Here is a 21,633-nt window from a genome sequence, read left to right on the forward strand (position 1 = left end):
GGAAGGGAGACACAAGAGGGAAGAGATATGGGAACATATGTATAACTGATTCACTTTGTTATAAAGCAGAAATTAACACACCATTGTAAAGCAATTATACCCCAATAAATATGTTTAAAAAAAAAGATGTGGCACATATATACAATGGAATATTACTCAGCCATAAAAAGGAACGAAATTGAGTTATTTGTAGTGAGGTGGATGGACCTAGAGTCTGTCATACAGAGTGAAGTAAGTCAGAAAGAGAAAAACAAATACTGTATGCTAACACATATATATGGAATCTAAGAAAAGAAAAAAGGTCATGAAGAACCTAGGGGCAAGATGGGAATAAAGACACAGACCTACTAGAGAATGGACTTGAGGATAGGGGGAGGGGGAAGGGTAAGCTGTGACAAAGTGAGAGAGTAGCATGGACATATATACACTACCAAACGTAAAATAGATAGCTAGTGGGCTTCCCTGGTGGCACAGTGGTTGAGAGTCCGCCCGCCAATTCAGGGGACACGGGTTCGTGCCCTGGTCCAGGAAGATCCCACATGCCACGGAGTGGCTAGGCTCATGAGCCATGGCCGCTGAGCCTGCGAGCCCGGAGCCTGTGCTCCGCAACGTGAGAGGCCACAACAGTGAGAGGCCCGTGTACAGCAAAACAAACAAACAAACAAACAAACAAAAAAACAATAGATAGCTAGTGGGAAGCAGCCGCATAGCACAGGGAGATCAGCTCGGTGCTTTGTGACCACCTAGAGGGGTGCGATAGGGAGGGAGGGAGGGAGGGAGACGCAAGAGGGAAGAAATATGGGAACATATGTGTATGTATAACTGATTCACTTGGTTATAAAGCAGAAACTAACACACCGTTGTAAGGCAATTACACTCCAGTAAAGATGTTTAAAAAAAAAGCCTTCTCTACCCCCAAAGTTATAAAAATATTCTCTTATATTTTTTCCTCATATTTTTAGAAGTTGTTTGCAATCCAACTGGAATCTATTTTTGTGAATGGTGTTTGTGTGGGATGGTCTCATCTTATGTTTTCCTAACGGATGGCCTATTTTCCCAGCACATTTTCTTTTTGTTTTGTTTTGTTTTTTTTGCGTTACGCGGGCATCTCACTGTTGTAGCCTCTCCCGTTGCGGAGCACAGGCTCCGGACGCGCAGGCTCAGCGGCCATGGCTCACGGGCCCAGCCGCTCCGCGGCATGTGGGATCTTCCCGGACCGGGACACGAACCCGTGACCCCTGCATTGGAAGGCGGACTCTCAACCACTGTGCCACCAGGGAAGCCCACATTTTCTTGAATAGTCTATTCTTTCCTTGCTAACTTACAAATCTAAATTCCCATAGAAACATGGATTTGATCTTGGACTCATTTTTCTGTTCAATTGCTCCGTTTGCTATTTTTTTTAATAAATAAATATATTTATTTATTTATTTTTGGCTGCGTTGGGTCTTCGTTGCTGTGCACAGGCTTTCTCTAGTTGTGGCGAGCGGGGACTACTATTCGTTGCGGTGCACGGGCTTCTTATTGTGGTGGCTTCTCTTGTTGCGGAGCACGGGCTCTAGGTGCACAGGCTTCAATCGTTGTGGCACGAGGGCTCAGTAGTTGTGTCTCTCGGGCTCTAGAGCGCAGGCCCAGTAGTTGTGGCACACAGGCTTAGTTGCTCCATGCCATGCGGTATCTTCCCGGACCAGAGCTCGAATCCCTGTCCCCCACACTGGCAGGTGGATTCTTAACCGCTGCGCCACCAGGGAAGTCCCTCCTTTTGCTATTCTGATGCCTTTACTTCCTTACCTCCCATTCACTCATGGCAATCTAGTTTCTACCCACGATTTCCCTGGAATTATTATTCCTAAGTGTATTAATGACCTTCATGTTGCCAAACCCAATGGATATTTTTCAGTTTTTATCTCTCTGGACACTATTTATCATTCCCTCACATATGCTACATAATACAACTCTCCCTTGATTCTTCTACCAATAAAAGTCACGATCATAACAATATCGTTAGTTACCCCGTGCCAGGCACTGTTTAAGCGTTTCCTATGCCATACACGTGGAGTATGCCTCACCCATAACCCTCTGGGTAGATATCAGTATTATCACCATCCCCACTTTACAGGAAACTGAGGCATAAAGAATTTAAGTGCCTAGTTGTAGTGTAAGCCCTGACAGTTGTAACTTGCATTTTTGTAACCAAGTGTCTGATTTAAGCTTTGATTTCGGAGGCATCCACTTCAAAAAGGCACCTACTTCAAGGACAGCTATCACGAATAAACACACTGCCAGCCACAGAAAGATAAGGAACCAGCCCCGTCCACCCCCCCCACCCCAGGCGTCCTTGTTTTAAAGATATTGGTGGATTTCTATAACTGACCATTTAGGCCACTTGTTTTTTTCTCTCCCCACGTGTTAAATTCCCGCTCTTATGTTTTACACTCACCAATAAAGAGTAAGCCCGCAAAACCACAGGCCGCCTACCCTCGATCCCTATGAAAGCAGAACCTCAGGCCCAGGTGCTCTCGCTCTCTTTCTCTACCCTCGACCTCGCTGTGTAGCCCCGGGTGTGCCTTGTCCTTTCCAGAACCTGTGAGTAATAAACATTTTTTTCCCCTCCAAGTTTCCTGACGGTTATTACTGAGGGCGTCTTGCAATCATAATAAGAACCACAAGGGCCGGTCCAGCCGCAACATTGGTTATGGATAGGCTGAGACCAGCACAAAATGCTTGTCCAAGATCCCTGAGCTAATAAGTAGCAAGATGGGATTTGAACCTAGGTCTGTCTGAGACCAAAGCCTGAGTTCCTAAGCACACCCCTTTCCAGCCTGTCCTCTGTCTCCCTCTTGAGTTCCTTTTGCCTCAGCAGCTTTCAAATGGTGCCCTTCATGATATGGCCTTCGTCACTGCTCTTCTCAGTTTGCCCCTGCACCCTGGGTAAAGCAGGGCCTTCTGATGCTCTCTTTCCGTGCAGCTTCACTGACCTATCTATGTCCTCATGGCCCTGTCAGAATGGAGAAAACACGGCTTTTTATTACAAATCCCTGGAGCTTACTCCACTTCTGTTCCCCAGCCCATTTCCCGGAGGCTTCTCATTTTTACTTATGCGAGTTTGTATTATTTGATATAAGCACGTATCACATTTATAATCAGGAAAAACAGTAAGGATATTAAAAATAGAAGAGAAGTAGGTTAGCCTCTAAGGGGCAAGAGAAGTAGATTAGCCTCTAAGGGGCTCTATCAGTTTGGCCCTCCCAAACCATCATTATGCAGGCGTTTTCCAACGTTAGATATGTCGACTATATGTTACTGAGAACTGTGAGAAATTTAATGGACGAGATGCTGAGCGGTCTGCAGCTGAGATTGATCACTCATATTGTGACCCAAACAGCCCCTTTCCCCAGGGTTTAATTTATTCTCCACCAAACAAGATTAGCACAATAAGCAGGCCTATACAAAGCAGAGGTGTCCTTCGTCTAGAATTTCAAATGGAAAACAGAATTCAGTTCAATCATTAAGGAGCTAAATATATTTATTCACTATAAGGAAATGAGTATGGCTGTTGTTATTTTAAGGGAGAAATAGAAGAACTGGGGATACAGTTCATCTGAGAAGCAAGGGAATCCTCAAAGGATGAGCACTGCTCAAAATGATGAATGACCTTTTCTGTGAAGAGCACCTGTGATAACCATGTGACTTTTAGTTAAAGGCAGACGGTGCCTGACGCCCTCCCCCTCCCTCAACCCAGCCCTCATCTCGTCCTCATCTGAGCCTCACTCCAGCCCTCACTGGCACACCATTCTCAACCACCCACAGTCTCTCCTCCTACCTCTCTGCTTATTCCAGCTCGGTCTCTTTCCAGGATGTCTTTTCCTCCATCTGCTGACTTAACATCCTCAGGTTTTTATCTTTAGCCCAGCGTTCATCTCACTCGGCTCCAATCCCTGGATGATCTTACGTGTGTCTGTGGCTGGAACATATCACCTATACCTTGATAACCCAAGTCTGTTTACAGCGCAGACCCTCTCCTGACCTCTAACCCTGCATATTTAGCTGCCTATCCTCTCTCGATGGTCCGCAGGCAGCTCAAACTCAACACTTCCTAAACAGAGCTGATTCTTCTTAAACCTGGTTCTTATGGTAACTCTTACTGAATGCTGCCAACCATCTGTCCACCCTCCAAAGCCAGAAATCCAAGCCTCATTCTAGGTTCTTCTTTTGCCCTCCCAACCCCCAAGTCCTGTTGAGTCTACCTACTCAGTAGTTATCAAATCTGTCCCCTCTTCCCTGTCTCAGCACCTGTGTCATCGCTGGCCTCGATCAAATTGGTCCAACAGTCTCCTAATTGGTCTTCCTGCTCACCAGCCCATCTCCATACTATCCCAAAGCCCCCTCTTCAAAGGCCAATTCGACTACATCATTCTACTTCATAAAGCTTTTCAGTGGCTCCATATCTACACATTCTACAAACCCCTCCATGATCTGGTCCCTGCTTACCTCTTCAGGCTCATCTCCCCTCACTTTTCCCCCAGCTCACGCCAAGCACCGGCCCAGGGGCACAGCAGGTATTGCGGGGCCCTAGGTTTACACGATTTGAAGGGCCCTCCAAGAAAGATCAAACAACACAATGACTAGAAATTATTTCCAGGGCTTTGGAGGTGCGTGAGCAACTGAGGGCCCTGAAACAAGCTTCACTAGCTTCACAGTAACTCTACCCCTGGTCTAGCCAAACAGAGCAAGCTCAGTCCCCTAGAACATGCCACAGTCTTCCACATCCCTTTGCCTCTGTACAAGCAGCTGTCCCTGCCCAGGATGGGGTTCCCAACCTTCCCTTGTCTGTCCAGCAAAATCGTTCACCCTTCAAAGGCCAGCTCAGGGGCACCTCCTCTGTGCAGGCCTCCCTGACCTCCCTGCATGGAGCTGACTGTTCTCTCCTTCATGTTCTCATTGTACCCTGTCCTTTACAGAGCAGGTCACACTCAAAGGAACTTGTCTGCTTAAGACCAGGTTTCCCGTGAGTCTTTGCCTCAGGGGCAGAGACAAGGTCATTCCTTTTTAGACTGTCGGAGCACGGCAGTACCTGGCTCAATAAATAATGTCTGTCGAATGGAACAGAAAAACATCCTCCTTTTGGCAAAGCGTATGGAGTAGAACACTGAAATAGACAGGGACCCTGGGCGGAGGCGGCGCTACTGAGCTCTGCTGCCTGCCTGCATCATCTGAGAGGTCCAGCGGGACCCCAGTGGTGAGCTCCTCCCCGTGGCCTCCCAGTAGCCTCCGCACCCCACCGCCTCCCTTACCTGTCCTCCTTGTTGATCTGGTCCCCGAAGCCCACTGTGCTAACAATTGTGAGCTTTAGCCCCACGTTGCTTTCTTGAAGGTCATATGTATTGGACTGGAGCTGGACACCCGGCTGTGTGTGGGTGGCTGGCTCCCCCTCGAACTTGGTGTTGAACAGGGTGTCCATGAGGGTGGACTTGCCCAAACCTGTCTCTCCTGAAAAACAAAAGAGTGAGTTATGATGCATTCACACAATGACCACGCAGCCATTACACATGTTTCGGATACATATTCACTGACATGGCAAAATGTCCACGGTAAGACACTAAGTGAAGAGCACGTAGAACTACATGGACTATTTGATCTCAGTTAAGTGAAAAAGAGGATAAGGAACTGCACCAACATATCAGCAGTAGTCATCTCAGGATAGTGGAACTGGGGTAATTTTTCTTTTAGTCTTCATATTTTTGTGTTATTTGAAAATTGAGTATGCATTGTTTTTATAGTCAGAAAAAGAAACCATGTTAAAGGCAGTGATGGTGAGGTAGAGTTATGCCTAGAAAAACACTGGAAGGGCGTACAGTGTACTCTTACCAACGGTCATGTCTGGGTGGTGGGGTTATGTGCGCTTTTCACTTCTTTCTTTATGCTTTTCTCTATTTTCCAAGTTTTCTACAAGGAACGTGTATAGCTTTCTTAAAAATTTAAGGGCTATTTTCAAGTTTACAAGAAAGGGACAGCAGTCCCTCATCAAATAAGTATCCTCTCCTCTCAGTCCCCACCTCTCCCAGCCAGGCCCAGACAGCACCCAGATATGCATCCCAGTGGGGAGACCATTTTTAGCTAATGGAGAGGGAATTTAGCAGGCCACAAATTATTCTTCCCTTTAAATTTCAAACAAGCCAATCAGTTGTTTGTTTAACTAACAGGCTGCGGGATACTAATAAATTAAACCCCTGGAATTTCAAAACCACTGGCTTTCGCACCAGGGCAACGAGTCGGGGAAGGGCTGCGGGGACTGGTGAAGGTTTGTGGAGGTTATTCCTGAGAGACGCAAAGGATGTCAAGTCACTGCCAGGAACCAAGGACTGCGCTTTGAAGACCCGGGCTACCCTGCTGTTCCGCTATCATCACCCCTCTTCTCCCTCTGCCTGCTCACAACCCTTGAGATGTGGGAATTGACACACCTTCCCAGTTGGGAATGGGGGGAGTGGGTTTGCCCTGGGCAAATCCTGGCCTGGAAGGTCCCCTCTTGTGACCGACAGCACATATCTGCAGGGCAGTCCAGGGCTAGGGTTCGAGCTGCACAACCCATAACCGTAAATGGTCCATCTCCCCTCCCACCTCTGGGTGTGTCTAGCTTTGCATCTTGCAAACCTCTTTTATCCGGAATAATGAGCTATGAATGCAGGAGGTGCTTTTAAAAATATCTGTCTATGCTGAGAGCTTTCTGTATGTGGAGGGATCAGTGTGAGAGAGAGAGAAAACAAGGAGAACATTCAACTCAGCCTGGCTACCCGGCTCCCCAGCCCAATTTCAGAGCCAGGTCTGACTAATGTGGTTGATTGCCAGGGTGCAGGGAAATGGTTCCTCACACAGATCGTGCTTCCAGCCAGGGTCTGTTATACCTACTAGCAGCAAAGACTCTCCCAGAAGAGGCCCTTTTCTCCCTCCCTAAAGGAACAGGAAGTATTTGGGTCCCCAGAAAAACTTGGTGAGGTGGGAAGTGGCAGACTTGGCTGCCATGGGAAGTGGCAGACTTGGCTAAGCAGCGGAAGACATCGCCCCCCTCCCCACCCAAGGTGCGGGTGCCGCTCCACTGCAAAGGGGCCGGCGCCTCTGAAACGGGAACACAGGGTGGCTGCCTCTCCCTAACTCGCCTTCCCTCTGGGCGTTGAAGCTTAAGCTACATTTTCGCCGGTCTTTGTCCGTGCCTAATACATTGTCCATGTACATCCCCACTTTCAGACCCTCTCTCCCGTTCTGTGAGCTCTTCGCTGAACGCCCCGCAGCTCCTAGATCGGGGCGGCCCCTGACTCCCCAGCACCCAGAGCTGGCTCCCTGACTCCCTGATCCTAAGACTTCCCAGAGAGCAGGGGATGGGCAACTTCTGGTACTCCCCGGAGCGCCTAGCAAGAGGCTCACACAGAGGGCTCAGGAGCAGTACCACAGAGGGAAGGGCCCGCCCTGTTTGCGCAGCTGTAGAAAGGCAGGCCGGGTGGGCCGGGCAGGGCAGGGCAACGGAGGAAATGACCACCCGGACGCCTGCCAGTGCAAAAGGGCTGTGGAAATTAGATGCTCAATGACGAGTGTCTGGAAGAAAAGACCCGGCGGGTGTCTAGGGAATTGTGATAAATGCAGCATGAGAAGAGGGCAGAAAATCAAGTGTGCTTGTCCCGTTCCAGTTTTCCATCAATGTGGAGCCTGGGGGCGGGGAGGGGTGGGATATCTCTCTCTCGATGGCTGCCACAGACCCAGCCTGAGCCTGGGATGTTGTCCTGGGCCCGGTACTGAGTGGGGGAGGGGAGCCACTCTCGGCTCAACTCAGATCAGGCCAGCAGATTCCACACCCCTGCAGGAAGGTAGGGACTTGGCAATTAGATTCCAGCAGGAAACCTGAGGAGTCCCGAGGGGTCAATTTCTCTCTCCTCCTCCCTCCTCAGAGTGTACAGCGGGGTTTCTTAACCCTTTTTAAGTCATCTCCACCAGCCCAGAGGATTTCCTCTCCCTTGACTTAATGTAGATAGGATCCTGGAAACACCAGCTTTTTAAAAAAGAATTCAATTTAAAACATGGAATATGAAATCTGCTTTTTCAAACTATACTCCCTGGGCTAGTCTGATGTTGACCTCTCTACCGGGAGTTCAAAACCACTGTGACAAAGAAAAGCTTAGCCCTTTTCCTCATCTGCTGTTAACATTTGCATCCTCTGGTACCCTGTGCAACTAAGTCCTTGCAAGTGATGAAATGCAGAGTCCCAGGCAGGTTATCACTAAACGACTGTGACCTAAGCCTAGCCCTTCCCCTTCTCTGGACTCCAGTCTCTTTTTCCATAAAATGAGCAGGTTTGAGTAGTAATAATAACAGCTATTGCTCCTGGAGCACTTACTATGTGGGCGCCACTGTAAATATCTTACATATATTTCCTTATTTATTCCCTAAAATAAGACTGTGTATTAGATAATACTACTATTTGTCCTTAATTTACAGATGGATTAACCGAGCCACTTCCTAGCTGTGTGAATGTGCCCCTGCTCTTCAGCCTTTCTGCACGTCACGTTCCTCATCTATAAAATGTGGAGGAAGAAACTGGCCCAGGGTCACAAAAGTGGTATGTGGCAATGCCAGCATTTGACCGCAGGCAGTCTGACACTGGAGCCCATGCATGTTCTAGTGCGTCCCATAGGTGTGATATGTTGTTTCATTCAGTCATTCGACAAATATTTAGAACCTTTAATAGGAGCCAGGCACAGGTTTAGGAGCCGGGGATACAGCAATGATCAGGAGAGCTAGTCTCTTCCGGCTCCGAATGTTGGAATAAACCAAGAGAAACGTCTTTGAGTTCAACCGGAAGGTGTCCAAAAGGGAACTCTCCAGGAACTCCTGTTGGCCAAGGGAGCCTATGGATGGGGACAAGGTCCTGCCTGGCTCTGTGACCTTGCCCTCTACTTCTTCCTGATCTTGCAGAGACCTGGCAAACAGGGGTGTGCTGGAGCCGGCTCGCCCGGCTTCCTGCAGTTCTTCCCAAGCCCATGTGCAGTGATGTCATGTTGGCAGCTTAAAACCAGCTATGGTGGGAATAATGACAGCACAAAAATTGGTACATGCTACAAACCACGGCAACTTTTCTCCTGAGAGTGGGTGGTTTGACGCTGACCAGCACACCACCGCTGGCAGCCTGTCTCAGACAGGTGGACGGCTGCCTCTCCCAGAGATGGAGAGATGAAACCATCGCTCCCTAACCCTGAGAGAATGCTAGCTGCCCTTCCCCTCCTCCTGCACTGAGCCTCAATCCTGCTTCTCTTGTATGTTTTGTTTTTCCAAGTTCAACAGAGCCTAGTTGAGCCTGGAATCCTGAGCAGTTTCAAAGTAAATATTAGCATTATGACCCTTTGTGCTCGTCACAGGCATTCTCTGTTGCTGGCACATTCAGAGGGCTGAGTCTCTTTGGGGCTCTTTCCCAGCAGAACGTTTGCACTGCCGACTCTAGTCGTTCCTCCAACGCCTCCTGTACTATATCTAGAATCCTGGGATCCAAGTGATTTCCAAAGCTAAGCTAGTAGACTGGGAGTGGGCTAGTAGATTTTTTAGAACAGGAGGGGGACCTCAGCCCACTCGGTAATTACTGTCAACCATAGCGTCTGTTGGAGAGGAGCCATAATATGCTCACACCCATGTGCCTGGCCCTCTAAAAATAATGATCGTAGGTGTCATCATCAGTGCCCTTATGTATAAATTACGCTCTTGATTCATAAAAATTCTCCCTCTCCATGCCAGCATGCACATGCGCACTTATGCACGGAGAGTACTCACTCTGCTAGGCTGGGGCCTCTGATCAGCAGCCCAGCACCACAATAAACAATACTGTGATAAAAATATTCTAGATCTCTGTTAATAACCAAAGCCAGTTTTACCATTATTTTACACTTAAAATGCCCTATCGGTAAAGAAAAGAAAATCCTTTGGGGAAACATATTCTATGCCCAAACAGAACCGTTTTATAATCGTCATTAAGGGAGTAAAGTTGACCGTTATGCACAGGCAGTAGGCATGAAAGTATGGTCGCTGAAGGTCCTGCGAGAGAAACGATCACCTTCAGCAGCCAAGCTATCGATCCTTCGCCACGTCGGTGACGCTACCCAGTCCCACGGCTGGGCTGAGATTGCAGCCTTAGAGCCACCGTAAGCCGCCTGTGACTTTGGCCCAAATTGTGGGTTCTCAGAGCAATGACAGGCTTCTGAGCCCAGCCAGAGAGGGGGATGCATGAGTTGCAGGCTTTTTTTGGATCAGGGATGGGGAATGCAGTTAACCAGCCTGGGCGGGTGCATCCAAGGGGTGCACCTGCACGGCTAAGAGGGGAGCTATTAGGGCAGCCGTTTCCTGAAACTTCATAAGTAGAGAGAGAAAGAGGAGGTGACTCCTTGGGTGTGAGGGTCTCCTTTCTACCCTTCCCCTCTTGGAGGGTCTGTCCTGGGCAGTTGAGCGATTCCATGCCCGCAGGTGCACAGTGAAGCAGCTGCATATGTACGATGCCTGGGTGGGTAGGGGTTTACTATTTCTCCCACTTGGGACTTCCCTGGTGGTGCAGTGGTTAAGAATCCGCCTGCCAATGCAGGGGACACGGGTTCCACCCCGGTCCGGGAAGATCCCACATGCCACGGAGCAACTAAGCCCGTGCGCCACAGCTACTGAGCCCGCGAGCCACAGCTACTGAGCCTGCGAGCCGCAACTACTGAAGCCTGCACGCCTAGAGCCCGTGCTCCACAACAAGAGACGCCACCGCAATGAGAAGCCTGCACACCGCGATGAAGAGTAGCTCCCGCTCGCGGCAACTAGAGAAAGCCCGCGCGCAGCAACGGAGACTCAACGCAGCCAAAAATAAAAATAAATAATAAAGAAATAAAGAAATATTTCTCCCACTCACTTTGCCTTGAGCTTGGCTGCCTCTTCCTCCGGGCCCTAGGGGAGCCTGTGGACCACATGTCCAACTACCCTACACTGCCGCCCCCAGAGAGCCATCCTGACCTATGCAGCCTCCCTCCTAAAGCTTCACTAGCCCACCCAATTGCACTTGGTTTGAGAGACTGACGGGGGTGGGCCTGTCACTTCACTTCTCATCCCCTCAGCTTCAATGCAGGTCACCCGGAGCTCTGGGAGGAATGCCAAGGGACTCCAATATGTTTGTGTGGAAGTTTTTCAGTAATCAAATGTTATGTGAAATAAGTTGGCCATCAGCCAAAGATGGGAGAGATCTGGCAGTGCTAATACTGGACGTGATGGTATTTGATCTTGATATCGATCACCATGACTGCTGTTTATTTTGTATCCCTCTCCTAATAGCACCTCATCGTAACCATGGGTAGACTTTTGGCATCTGAAGAATTAACAGCCTAGATCTGGACTCTCAGGCCCATGATATGTAAATCCGTGAAGCACATATTTTCATCTCATAGGTTCCAAAGCTGGTGCGTGAGAGTGAGTCATTTCACTAGTGAGTGAGCCTAGCTGACTGCCTGTCAACCATACTTAGAAGTGGCTTTGTTTTCTCTACTTGTCCTTGAGTGTGTAGCTAATTCTCCAACAGAAAATGATCTGAGGAGTGCCAGGGAGGGAGAAGAAAAAACAGAGTCCAAGAAAATGAATGACCTTAGTTACAAAACAGAACTTTAGACTACATTAGAGAGTAGAATATCCAATTCAGTAGTGGTTCACACCCTCAGTATGAATGAATTCCCCGTATGCTCTGTACAAAAAAACAGGAAAAGGCAATTAGCAAAAGTGTTTCGAGTGTTCCGACCGGGCATGAAAACTGCCATTATTATGGTATTTATAGAATCATTAAGGTTTGGAGGTATGTCACTAAAAATATGCAGGTACGCCTTACTGCACTGTATATTGAAAATTTTACACTGTGATCGTGTTTGCAAATTTGGGATTATTTAAGGTCTAAGGAGAGATTCTCAAAGAATGTCAAGGAACTGCTGTTCCTGAGACTTGCTTGGCTGGTGCTTGACAGTTTCCAAAGTGCTTCTGCATTCTCAAGAGATGTCTCTGGCAGTGGTTACCAAAGCAGTGGGAGGGACAAAGGGTCAGGCAGACCTGGGTCCCTGTCATGGCTCTGCCACTTATTCTGTGTTGCCTCAGGTAAGTCCCTTATCCCCCCCCTCCCCGAGTTTCTTGGTCTCCGTCTGTTCCATGAGGATACGAATGCCACTTGGTCTGTTCACTTCCCAGAGTCCTAGTAAGGACCCAAATTGTTAACATGGGAAAGTGTTTGAGAAATGTAGTGAGTGGCTCCTGAGGGGATAATTCATGCGTTCATTTCACATACATTATTGAACTCTCTTTGTGCTGTAATTAGCACAGTAGAGGTGACTAAGACATGGTTCCCACACTTGAGACTAAAGGTCCAGGCACAGATACACTTAAAGGGAATAAAAAGAACTTGGCACACAGCTGTGTGGTGCCTGCACAGAGCTCAAACTGTACCAAGCACAGCAGGGCTGCAGAGGAAACAGACAGACCCAACCCACTGCCCATAGCTGGTAAGCAGGCATCTTTCCACAGCCATTATTACCTCCCTCCCAATTCTGCCCTGGCTCCTATTTTCTGCAGTCAGAACAAGCCTGATAAGAGTAGCTGAGCCAGTCAGCTCCCTTACAGAATTTCCACTGGGTGTCACGCAGCTCAGCTCCCCCCAAGGTATGGCCCCGCATTCTGGTCTGGGCAGGGAAAAATGTAACTACAGCCAGCTGCTCACCAAAACAAGCAGAGGGATAAAAGAAGAAGAGGGGCAGAAACACTCCTGCAAATAGATCAGAATGACACACTATTGAACCTAATGACCTGCAGAGCCACACCCAGCCATTAAGGATCCATATTCTGTAATAGAATTTCCTGCTATGGAAATACTCACCCACGCACAGGATGTTGAAGCAGAAGCCCTGGCTGATTGACTGATTCACCAGCTGGTCGGGCAAGCTGTCAAACCCCACATGTCCAGCCAGGGGGACAGTTCGGCAACCTTCACCCTAATTTGGAAGGGGAGGGAGGGGAGAAAATGAAAATGTGCTTAAAAGCAATCTGGGTCTCACTTCCCCATCCAAATGCTCTCTGTGCTAGGAATTAACACCCACTGGGGCCCATCTCCCCTTAGCTAGTCCCTGATCCAAAGCAAAATGACCCATTCGCTTAGAAATCATGGATTCTTGGGTACAGTCATCCTTGAGGCTCCATAATGAACGTCACATAGTTCCAGACACAGCAAACTACAGAGGCGGCTTGTAAGGGGTGGGAGGGCGGGGGGGGGGGGCAGGGGATGAGGTTCCCAGCCTTGGGTTAATTCTCCTCACAGAGACTCAGTTTCCTTTCACATCTGTCAAATGACATAATATTACCTTACAGATGATTGGGAGACTCAAATATGCCAACACATGTAACGAGCTTAGTACAATGCCTGGAATACATATAAGTGTTCAGTAAATATGACAAAGGGACTTCAAAAAGCAATTTCTCTTCTTGGGACTTCCCTGGTGGTCCAGTGGGTAAGACTCCTCGCTCCCAATGCAGGGGGCCCAGGTTCGATCCCTTGTCAGGGAACTAGATCCCGCACACACGCCGCAACTAAAGATCCCTCATGCCCATGACTGCCATCTGGCAAGATTGTTACCCTCACATATCTCACCCCACACCCTCCAGTGGAGTAGTCTCAACAGACAACCATATGCCATCATTCAGTCCTGGGTGGTATATTCTGGGCCCCAGAGGGGTACCTGAAGACAGCTGGGTTTTATGAGTGGCCTGCATCACTCAGGGCTACATTCACCCCCTTTTGCTTTCCCTCACCCTTTTCTCCATCTTTTTATCAAAGCAATCAAAAAAAGATGTAAGGGGCTTCCCTGGTGGCGCAGTGGTTAAGAATCCGCCTGCCAATGCAGGGGACACGGGTTCGATCCCTGGTCCGGGAAGATCCCACATGCCGCGGAGCAACTAAGCCCACGTGCCACAACTACCGACCGTGAGCTCTAGAGCCTGCGAGCCACAACTACTGAGCCTGCATGCCACAACTACTGAAGCCCGCGCACCTAGAGCCCATGCTCCGCAACGAGAAGCCACCGCAATGAGAAGCCCACGCACCGCAAGGAAGAGTAGCCCCCGCTCACCGCAACTAGAGAAAGCCCGCGCGCAGCAACAAAGACCCAACACAGCCAAAAATTAATTAACTAATTAATTTTTTTTAAAAAAAGATGTAAGTTTCCCACTGTTCATTCTTGGTCCTCAAGACTGCAGGGGAGACAGAAACCTAAGAGCCAATACGCTTTCTCGATGGAGCCTCCTACTCAGCAGGCATCGGAAATTGGGAGGGGCTCAGAGTTGAGGTTTCCTGAGCCATATATCATCACCCCCGGCTGCCTCTTCCTGTGTCCAAATTCAGCACCATGAAACTTCAAGTGCTCCAGGGCGTCTTGTCCAAGTGCCAAAAGATGAGGAAAGGGAATTTTCAAACTGAAGACAGTGAAGGGCAGCGGGGAGAACTCCACATCTTATTCTTAAAGATTTATTTCATTGTCAAGCCTCACCCAAACACCTCCCACGTGCCCACAATTATCTCCCACCTAGCCCAGTGCTGTGAGAGCCCTAAATAGCAGAAGAAAGAGTATGGCCTTTATTCCCTAGGCAATGGGGTTTGAAAGGGGCATTTTGAGTGTTTTGAGCAGGGAGGGCCATGACACAAGTAGTCTTTTCAAAAGATCATTCCAGCTGCAGGGCGCTTGATCGATGGGAGGAGAGAGGGAGAAGGGGCAGGAAGACATATTAGGAGAGGACTCCAATAACGCTGAACTGGCAGAGTGACAGACAGCCAGGCACTGTGACGGTAAATGCTGCTTGAAGTGAACTGATCTGACTTGGGACTCAGGAGGGAGGAACAAATTTGAGAGCCGTCCTAAAGAAAGGATGAGACTCGGTGAATGACTGGGCAGAGAGTGCGGGAGCAATCAAAGCTATAAGGCTGCAAGGTCCTGCGCCTGGGAGATTGGATTGATGGCACCAAGGGCAGAAAGATGGAAGCCAGGAAAGGGTGCTTTAGTGGAAAAGTCGAAGATTCTAGTTTTAAATAGCCATTATTTTAAAATTACACTTATCAGGTTTTTTATAAGAGTAATCCATGTTCGCTGTAGAAATTTTAAAACATATGGAAAATTATAAAGAAGAAAATAAAAATCACCCATAATATCACTCTCCAGAGACAGTCACTATTAGTATTTACGTGTATTTCCCTACAGTCTATATATAATACTTCTTTCCTTTTTTTTTGTTTACAAAATAGGGATAATCCTGTATATTCCTTTTCATCACCTGGCTTAATAACCGGACACTTAATATAGTATGGATGTTCTCTTGAGTAATTAAGTATACTTCTAAAACATTACTTTTTTGGCCACACAGAATTCCATTGTGGGAATTTACCACATTTTCTCAACCAGTGAAATGTCTTCCACTACTAGACATTTAGCGTGTTTCCAAGTTTTCAACATTGTAAGTAATAATTCTTGTTCTTACAGGTTTGCATAGTCTCTGATTATTTCCTTAAGCTAAATTCCTAGAATTAGAGCCTGTTGGGTGCAAGGCCACACACATCGGAAAGACTTTGGTACACACCGAGAAATCATTCAACAGAGAATATTACAAATGTCTATTTCTAACGCCAGTATGCGAGAGTGTCTGTTTACACATACTTAGACCAGCACTGAGTTTGAGGCTTTTTAACCATTGTGAATTGAATCACTGCAAAATGGCATCATGTAACTTCATTTGCATTTTATTAGTGAGAGTGAACTTTTTTTATTGTTCAACTACATATGTGTATTGTGTCTGTGTATGCGAGTTGCCTATTCACGTCTTTGTCCATTTTCTTAAAATGAGTGCTTGTCTTTCTCTTCTGGATTTGTAAAAGCATTTTCTATATTAAAGAAAACAAGATAGTTTTGATTTTATGGTGACACATCTACCCACTAAGTACTTAGCAATATGGGATTGTAGGCTCAGGGAGAATTCAGGACTGAGATATAAATTTAGCAGTGAGAGGTATGAAACTGGATGTGTTCTTCAAGAGACAGTACAGGGAGAAAAGAATTAAGGACTGAATATAAGCAATGCCCACAAGTAAGGAATGGGAAGATGAAGAGAATTCTTCCAAGGGGTGGGGGGATGATCAGAAAAGTAAGAGATGACCCAATAGTTTTCTATCACCAGAGGCCAAGATTGAAGTCAGGAAGAATTACAGAGAAATGACCATTGGTCTGGATTTGGTAAGGTCCACTGGTAACTTTTAGAATCCTTTTTTCTTCTGTATCTTTTTACCCGGTGTCCAATACACCTAAGTTAACTGGAAGGTTTGGGGACTAGGGAACATGGAATCTGGGTAATGCGTCTTTCTTGCTAATCAAGATTTAAGCAGCAAACTGTATGTCTCAATCCTTGTAGTTGAGAAAGCTTCGAAAATGAATTTGTATATGCAGTTCCTGCTTTAGGAAATCCTGCCTAGCGAGCACCATTCACTCCTGCTTTGATGAAACTTAGAAGATGTCAAGGTCACCGTTATGAACATCAGTCCTCATTGTTCAGAGGTAAATACGTAATGGTGAAAAGGACAGGACACTGGGCTGAATGGACACTGACCCCTGGACAGCCCCTGGAAGTTTCTTCCCTCTTCCCTCTCTAAACCTCCGATAGCTTATCTCTTTCCTCTTTCTCCTTAACGTGGCCGGATTAATTGAGGTCCTGACTGCTTTGATTGCAGTCAATTGAATGTTCCCTGGATTGCAAAGTGCACAAAAGGAGATGGAACTGGCAACTTGGCCCAGGACGTCTGACACTAAAACCTTAAGTTATCATCTTGAGTAGCAGGTGGTGCCACGTTTGACGCTTTGAACTGAGAGGCTAGAAAGGCCACAGCCACCAAAATGTTAAATGGCCCACCTCCCGTGACCTGCAACCTCCCCTTGGGATCTACTCTACAGAGACTCACATGCCTGTACAAAGGTCCATGTACAGTACAAGGAAACTCATTACAGAATTATTTATAATACTGAAAACCTAGGGAAAAAAACCCTAAATGTCCGACAATGGGGAAAATATTAGGTTGGCCAAAAAGTTCGTTCGGGTGTTTCATAGGTTGTGACAGAAAAACCAGTTAACTAAATTATGGTATGTGCATATTCTGGAATATTCCTCAGCCATTAAGAAGAATGCAGTAGATCTAGAAACAGAGTCACAGAGGTAGAAAACAAACTAATGGTTACCAGGGGGTAAGGGCGGGGAGGGATATATTGGGAGACTGGGATGGACATATACACACTACTATATATAAAATAGTTAACTAATAAAGCCCTACTGTACAGCACAGGGAACTCTACTCAATACTCTGTAATGGCCTATACGGGAAAAGAATCTAAAAGAGAGTGGATATAAGTGTATGTATAACTGATTCATTCGCTGCACACCTGAAACTAACACAACATTATAAATCAACTATACTCCAATAATAATTTTTAAAAAAATGCAGTAGGTCTATAGGTACTGATCGGAATATCTCCAAGACATATTATAATATAGAAAAAAAGAAACTGTAGAACAATAAGCACAGTATGAGGCCATATATGCAGAAAAAACCTCTGCGTGTATTTGCACTTAAATGTATGTGAGAGAAAGGGGACTAAAAGGCACACACCACACCTAGAACTCAGGGTACCTCAGGGGAGGGGACTGGAACTAGGGGCTTCCTCGGGGGGTAGTCAGTGTGCTTCTGCATTGTTTGATTCTTTTACAGCATGAATGTATTCACACATTACCTGTGTAATTTAAAAACCATTTTTAATACATGAAAAGCGAGTTCTGGCTCAGCTTTGCAGCAGGGGTAATTAGGCTGCAGCGTCTGAGAGGAGCTAAAAGGCAGGCAAAAATGAAAGCGTGCTCCTGAGAACTGGGAGGGGCCCCACTCCCCTCCCCAATTACGTTTCCTGTTTTCTCCTCATCTGCAGTCACCTGCGGTCTTGAAATACGTTATACCACATTTCATATCACAGGCAGAAACAACGCTTTCTCTTCCGCCTCCTCCCCCGAGGACACACCGATTGCGCGTTTTAATTGAATAGTCGGAGGTTCGTGTTATGAAGTACGAGTGAGGGCAGTTCCAGCCGTGCATCGTTTTCCCCTTGCTGTGATTCTGAAAATAAAGGGTCCCATAAGCACCCAAGTGGGCAACCCCTGCCCCCCTCCCCCCTTCCAACCTTGGTGGCACAGGACGCAAGCCATGTAGGAAGCCTCCGGAAACCGAGGGCGCATCTGTGTCGACGGAGAATTTCTGGCCTCCGTTTAAAACTGGGGTAGCCAAGTTAGTAGCTGTCATTCTGAAGGACAAGATCAAAACAAAAAGTTTGGAACTCATGGCCAAAGACCGGGCTTGTCCCCAACTTTCTCCTCTGGCCTTGGCACAAAGATGCTAGGAAAGGACAGAAACACTGAAATAGGATTATCTCCGGCAGCCCCATGTGTCCCTTACTGGTGGGCCTGATCTCTCACACCTTCCCTTCCTCTATCTCCCTCCCCAGCTCTGAATATCAATCTCTGAGAGACCCTGCAAATCTTCAGGACGTTCAAACTCAATGAATAGTTCAATGATGCATGATGGAATATTAAACAGCTGATAAAAATAGATTCTAAGAATATTTAATGGCATAGGAAAATGATCACCAAATACTGTTAGATAAAAAACTGTGTATACAAGATCATCCCAACCATGAGGAAAAAAAGTATGCATGCATTTTTAAAAACTTGGAAGAATATATACCAAAATGGTGAGAATGGTTGCTTTTGGCTTGGAGGGGCTGTAGGAGCTGCTGCTTTTCTGTTTTCCAAATTTTCTACAGTAGGCATATTTTACTTTTTTTTTTTTTTTTTTGCAGTACGCGGGCCTCTCACTGTTGTGGCCTCTCCCGTTGCGGAGCACAGGGTCCGGACACGCAGGTCCAGCGTCCATGGCTCACGGGCCCAGCCGCTCCGCGGCATGTGGCATCTTCCCGGACCGGGGCATGAGCCCGTGTCCCCTGCATCGGCAGGCGGACTCTCAACCACTGTGCCACCAGGGAAGCCCCATATTTTACTTTTATAATCAGAATTTAAATATTATTTTTTTAAGATTCTATGATGATACTTTCCTAGGCAGGAAAGTGGCCTCAGATATTTTAGCAAAATCTTTAGTTACAGCCAAAAAGTTGCTTTATGTACAGATAACCAGAAAATTTGGTGAAGTATTCAGCTTTCTGGCAGTTTTATTGTATATAAAACATTTATTTTCCCAATAACACAATAAAACCTTATTATTCTTCTTATTATAACATATTTATATGCAATATAACATTATTATACAGTATGCCTTATTCTTATAAAGATTCATGTGAACCAGAAGTCAAAGTCAAATCACATACCCTGAAACATGCAGCAAAAAGTCTTGCTGAAACAATCAGGTGGATGATAGCCCTATCTGTTACCTCCAGTGTTACCAAGGGAGTGAATGCCACTTATTATCCCATATTATCAGCCATAAGAACCACAAGAGCACTGCTAAGTTCCCAGAGGTTAAAACAACAACAACTCCAGTATGCCTAACACATCAAACGTCACGATTTCCCTGGCTCCAATTAAGCTGAGCTGAGAGGAAACTGACAGTAGTAGCGATGCCCTGAACTGGGAGAGAGAAATCTGGGGGCCTTTCGGAGGAGAAATGAAACCTGCCAAAGCTAGCAGCACCCCTTAGGGGCCCCAGTGCCTTTCAGTGGGGGAGCAGCTTAGGGGATCCTGACGAAGCACAAAGGAAACCATCCTCACCATACAGGGAGAAGGCCCAGTTTTGGCAAATCCAATAGACGGAACTCTGGATTTTAATACACCGGATCAATTCCAGAGTGGCTTTTCATTCTATAGAAGGATTCACAGCAGGATTCTATTAAATATCCAGCTCTCCTAGTGCATGTAAAAGGGGATTCAACAGACAAAAATTCAGCTGTCATGTACCTTTATAGGAAGTCAATAGCTACATACACCTACACGGACGGACAGACAACATGTGAAGGGTTGTTTGTTTCTATTCCAGTTCCAGAGACCCTGCTGAGCTAAAAGCACAGACTTGCTTTCTCTACAGCCGTCTCCCCACCCAGCTCAAGGAGTCAAAGCAGGGAAGGGGTGGAGTTAAATTCCGCCACCTCGTTTGGAAGCAGAAGCAGGCAAGGACCTAAAAGAAATCAGGCTGGAGGAAACACAAGAAGTGTACAATGTCAGAGCTGGAAACACCCTTACGGATCACTTAATCCAACCCGCGCATTTGACAAAAAGGGAAACAGAGACTCAGAGGCAGGAAGTGGCTTGTCCCGAGTCACACAGTGATCTAGTGGCAGAGAATGGTGCTGGGACCCAGGGCCCTGTCAAGCAGACCGCCGCTCTCAAATGGAAAAGCTGACTCAAGTGGCGCATAGATTTCTTTCTGCTGCTAGAATTCTGGGACATCGGGCTTGTGGCTGATGCCAGTCGGGAGGAGAAGGGTCATGGAAAATGACCCAGAAGCCCGTGGGCTCACCAAGGCACCTCTGGCCCACACGAGGCAACTGAGGCGGTGGAGGCCAGGAGACGCTGGTGCCCCTCTTCTGCATCTTCTCTCCCACCTCTAGCTCCCATTTCCCTCACTGCTGACTCAAGCCTGAGCCTCAGCCTGGCCTCTGCTCAAGAGCCCCAGGGCTACCGAACCCAACCAGCCAGATTCTAGGTGAAATATCTCCACCTCAGCCAGGGGTGGCCCTTGCCCAGGGTGGGTCAACTTTCCCACAAAAGCCTGACAGATTCCCTTCAAATCAGGCCATTTAGAGTTTCCTAGGTGCTCTGGTCATTGTTATCTCCAATCTGTTAAAAAGAGAAAAAAAAAAAGGTTTACTCACAGGCCTCTGGATGAACGCCCAGCTGTCCTCTGGGGAGCCTGAATTTGCCTCTGCCTCCATCTGGTCTCATTTAAAGGGGATCTGAAAAAACCCAGTTCCTGCCTCAGCGCCAGTGCTCAGAGCTGGGGGCCTCTGCTGCGAAAGGAAACTGAACACGACCTCACACCTCATCAGGGCCGTGAAAGCGCAGAGCTCTGCTCCCGAGAGGGCCCTGGCAGGAGAAACCTGAGCCCTGGGTCCTGTCCCCAAGAAGGCCCGTGAATCTTTTGCCCAGTCACCTTTAAGTGAGTGGAAGGGATGACCCCACTGCAGGGCCAGCGGAGAGCGTGCTGCATAATTCAGCAGATGGCTGCCTCTAATGAGAAGACACTGCAGAAGCGGGAACGTTATCTCCCCCTCCCGAGCATGTGGTCCTTCCTCTGTGCAGGCAGCCGAAGCCTCCTCCTGCCAAACCGAGGAGGAAGGGTCTGTGTTTCAAATTTATTCTGCGCGCCTCCTCCAGTTGTTACTTAAAATAATCCATCATTATGTGGCTGGTGGCTCCAAGATTTTTATTTAAAGTATGGGAAAGAAAGAAAGAAAGGAAGGAAGGAAGGAAGGAAGGGAGGAAGGAAGGGAGGGAGAGAGGGAGGGAGGGGAGGGGAGGGGAGGA

The 21,633-nt window shown here is 47.4% G+C and overlaps 1 protein-coding gene across 14 annotated transcripts in view; it reads right to left on the minus strand.

Moving 5' to 3' along the window:
• Window positions 1-21,633, minus strand: part of SEPTIN6 (septin 6) — a 65,566-nt gene that overhangs the window by 38,498 nt on the left and 5,435 nt on the right. For 6 of the 14 annotated variants that reach the window (XM_029241374.1, XM_029241372.1, XM_029241373.1 and 3 more), the window contains exons 2-4: window positions 20,982-21,062; window positions 12,911-13,025; window positions 5,295-5,490 (exon numbers count right to left, since the gene is read on the minus strand). In XM_029241374.1, the coding sequence (XP_029097207.1) occupies window positions 5,295-5,490; window positions 12,911-13,025; window positions 20,982-21,041 (371 nt within the window). In that variant the 5' untranslated portion in view covers window positions 21,042-21,062. Of the gene's footprint in view, window positions 1-5,294; window positions 5,491-12,910; window positions 13,026-13,391; window positions 13,451-18,039; window positions 20,948-20,981; window positions 21,063-21,633 lie in introns of those variants that run through there. The other 8 variants (XM_029241377.1, XM_029241378.1, XM_029241371.1 and 5 more) reach the window with 5 other exon arrangements.

The sequence above is a fragment of the Monodon monoceros genome, unplaced genomic scaffold (assembly GCF_005190385.1).
Source record: "Monodon monoceros isolate NGI ecotype Baffin Bay Population unplaced genomic scaffold, NGI_Narwhal_1 Super_Scaffold_22, whole genome shotgun sequence".
In the NCBI taxonomy this organism is placed as follows: domain Eukaryota; kingdom Metazoa; phylum Chordata; class Mammalia; order Artiodactyla; family Monodontidae; genus Monodon; species Monodon monoceros.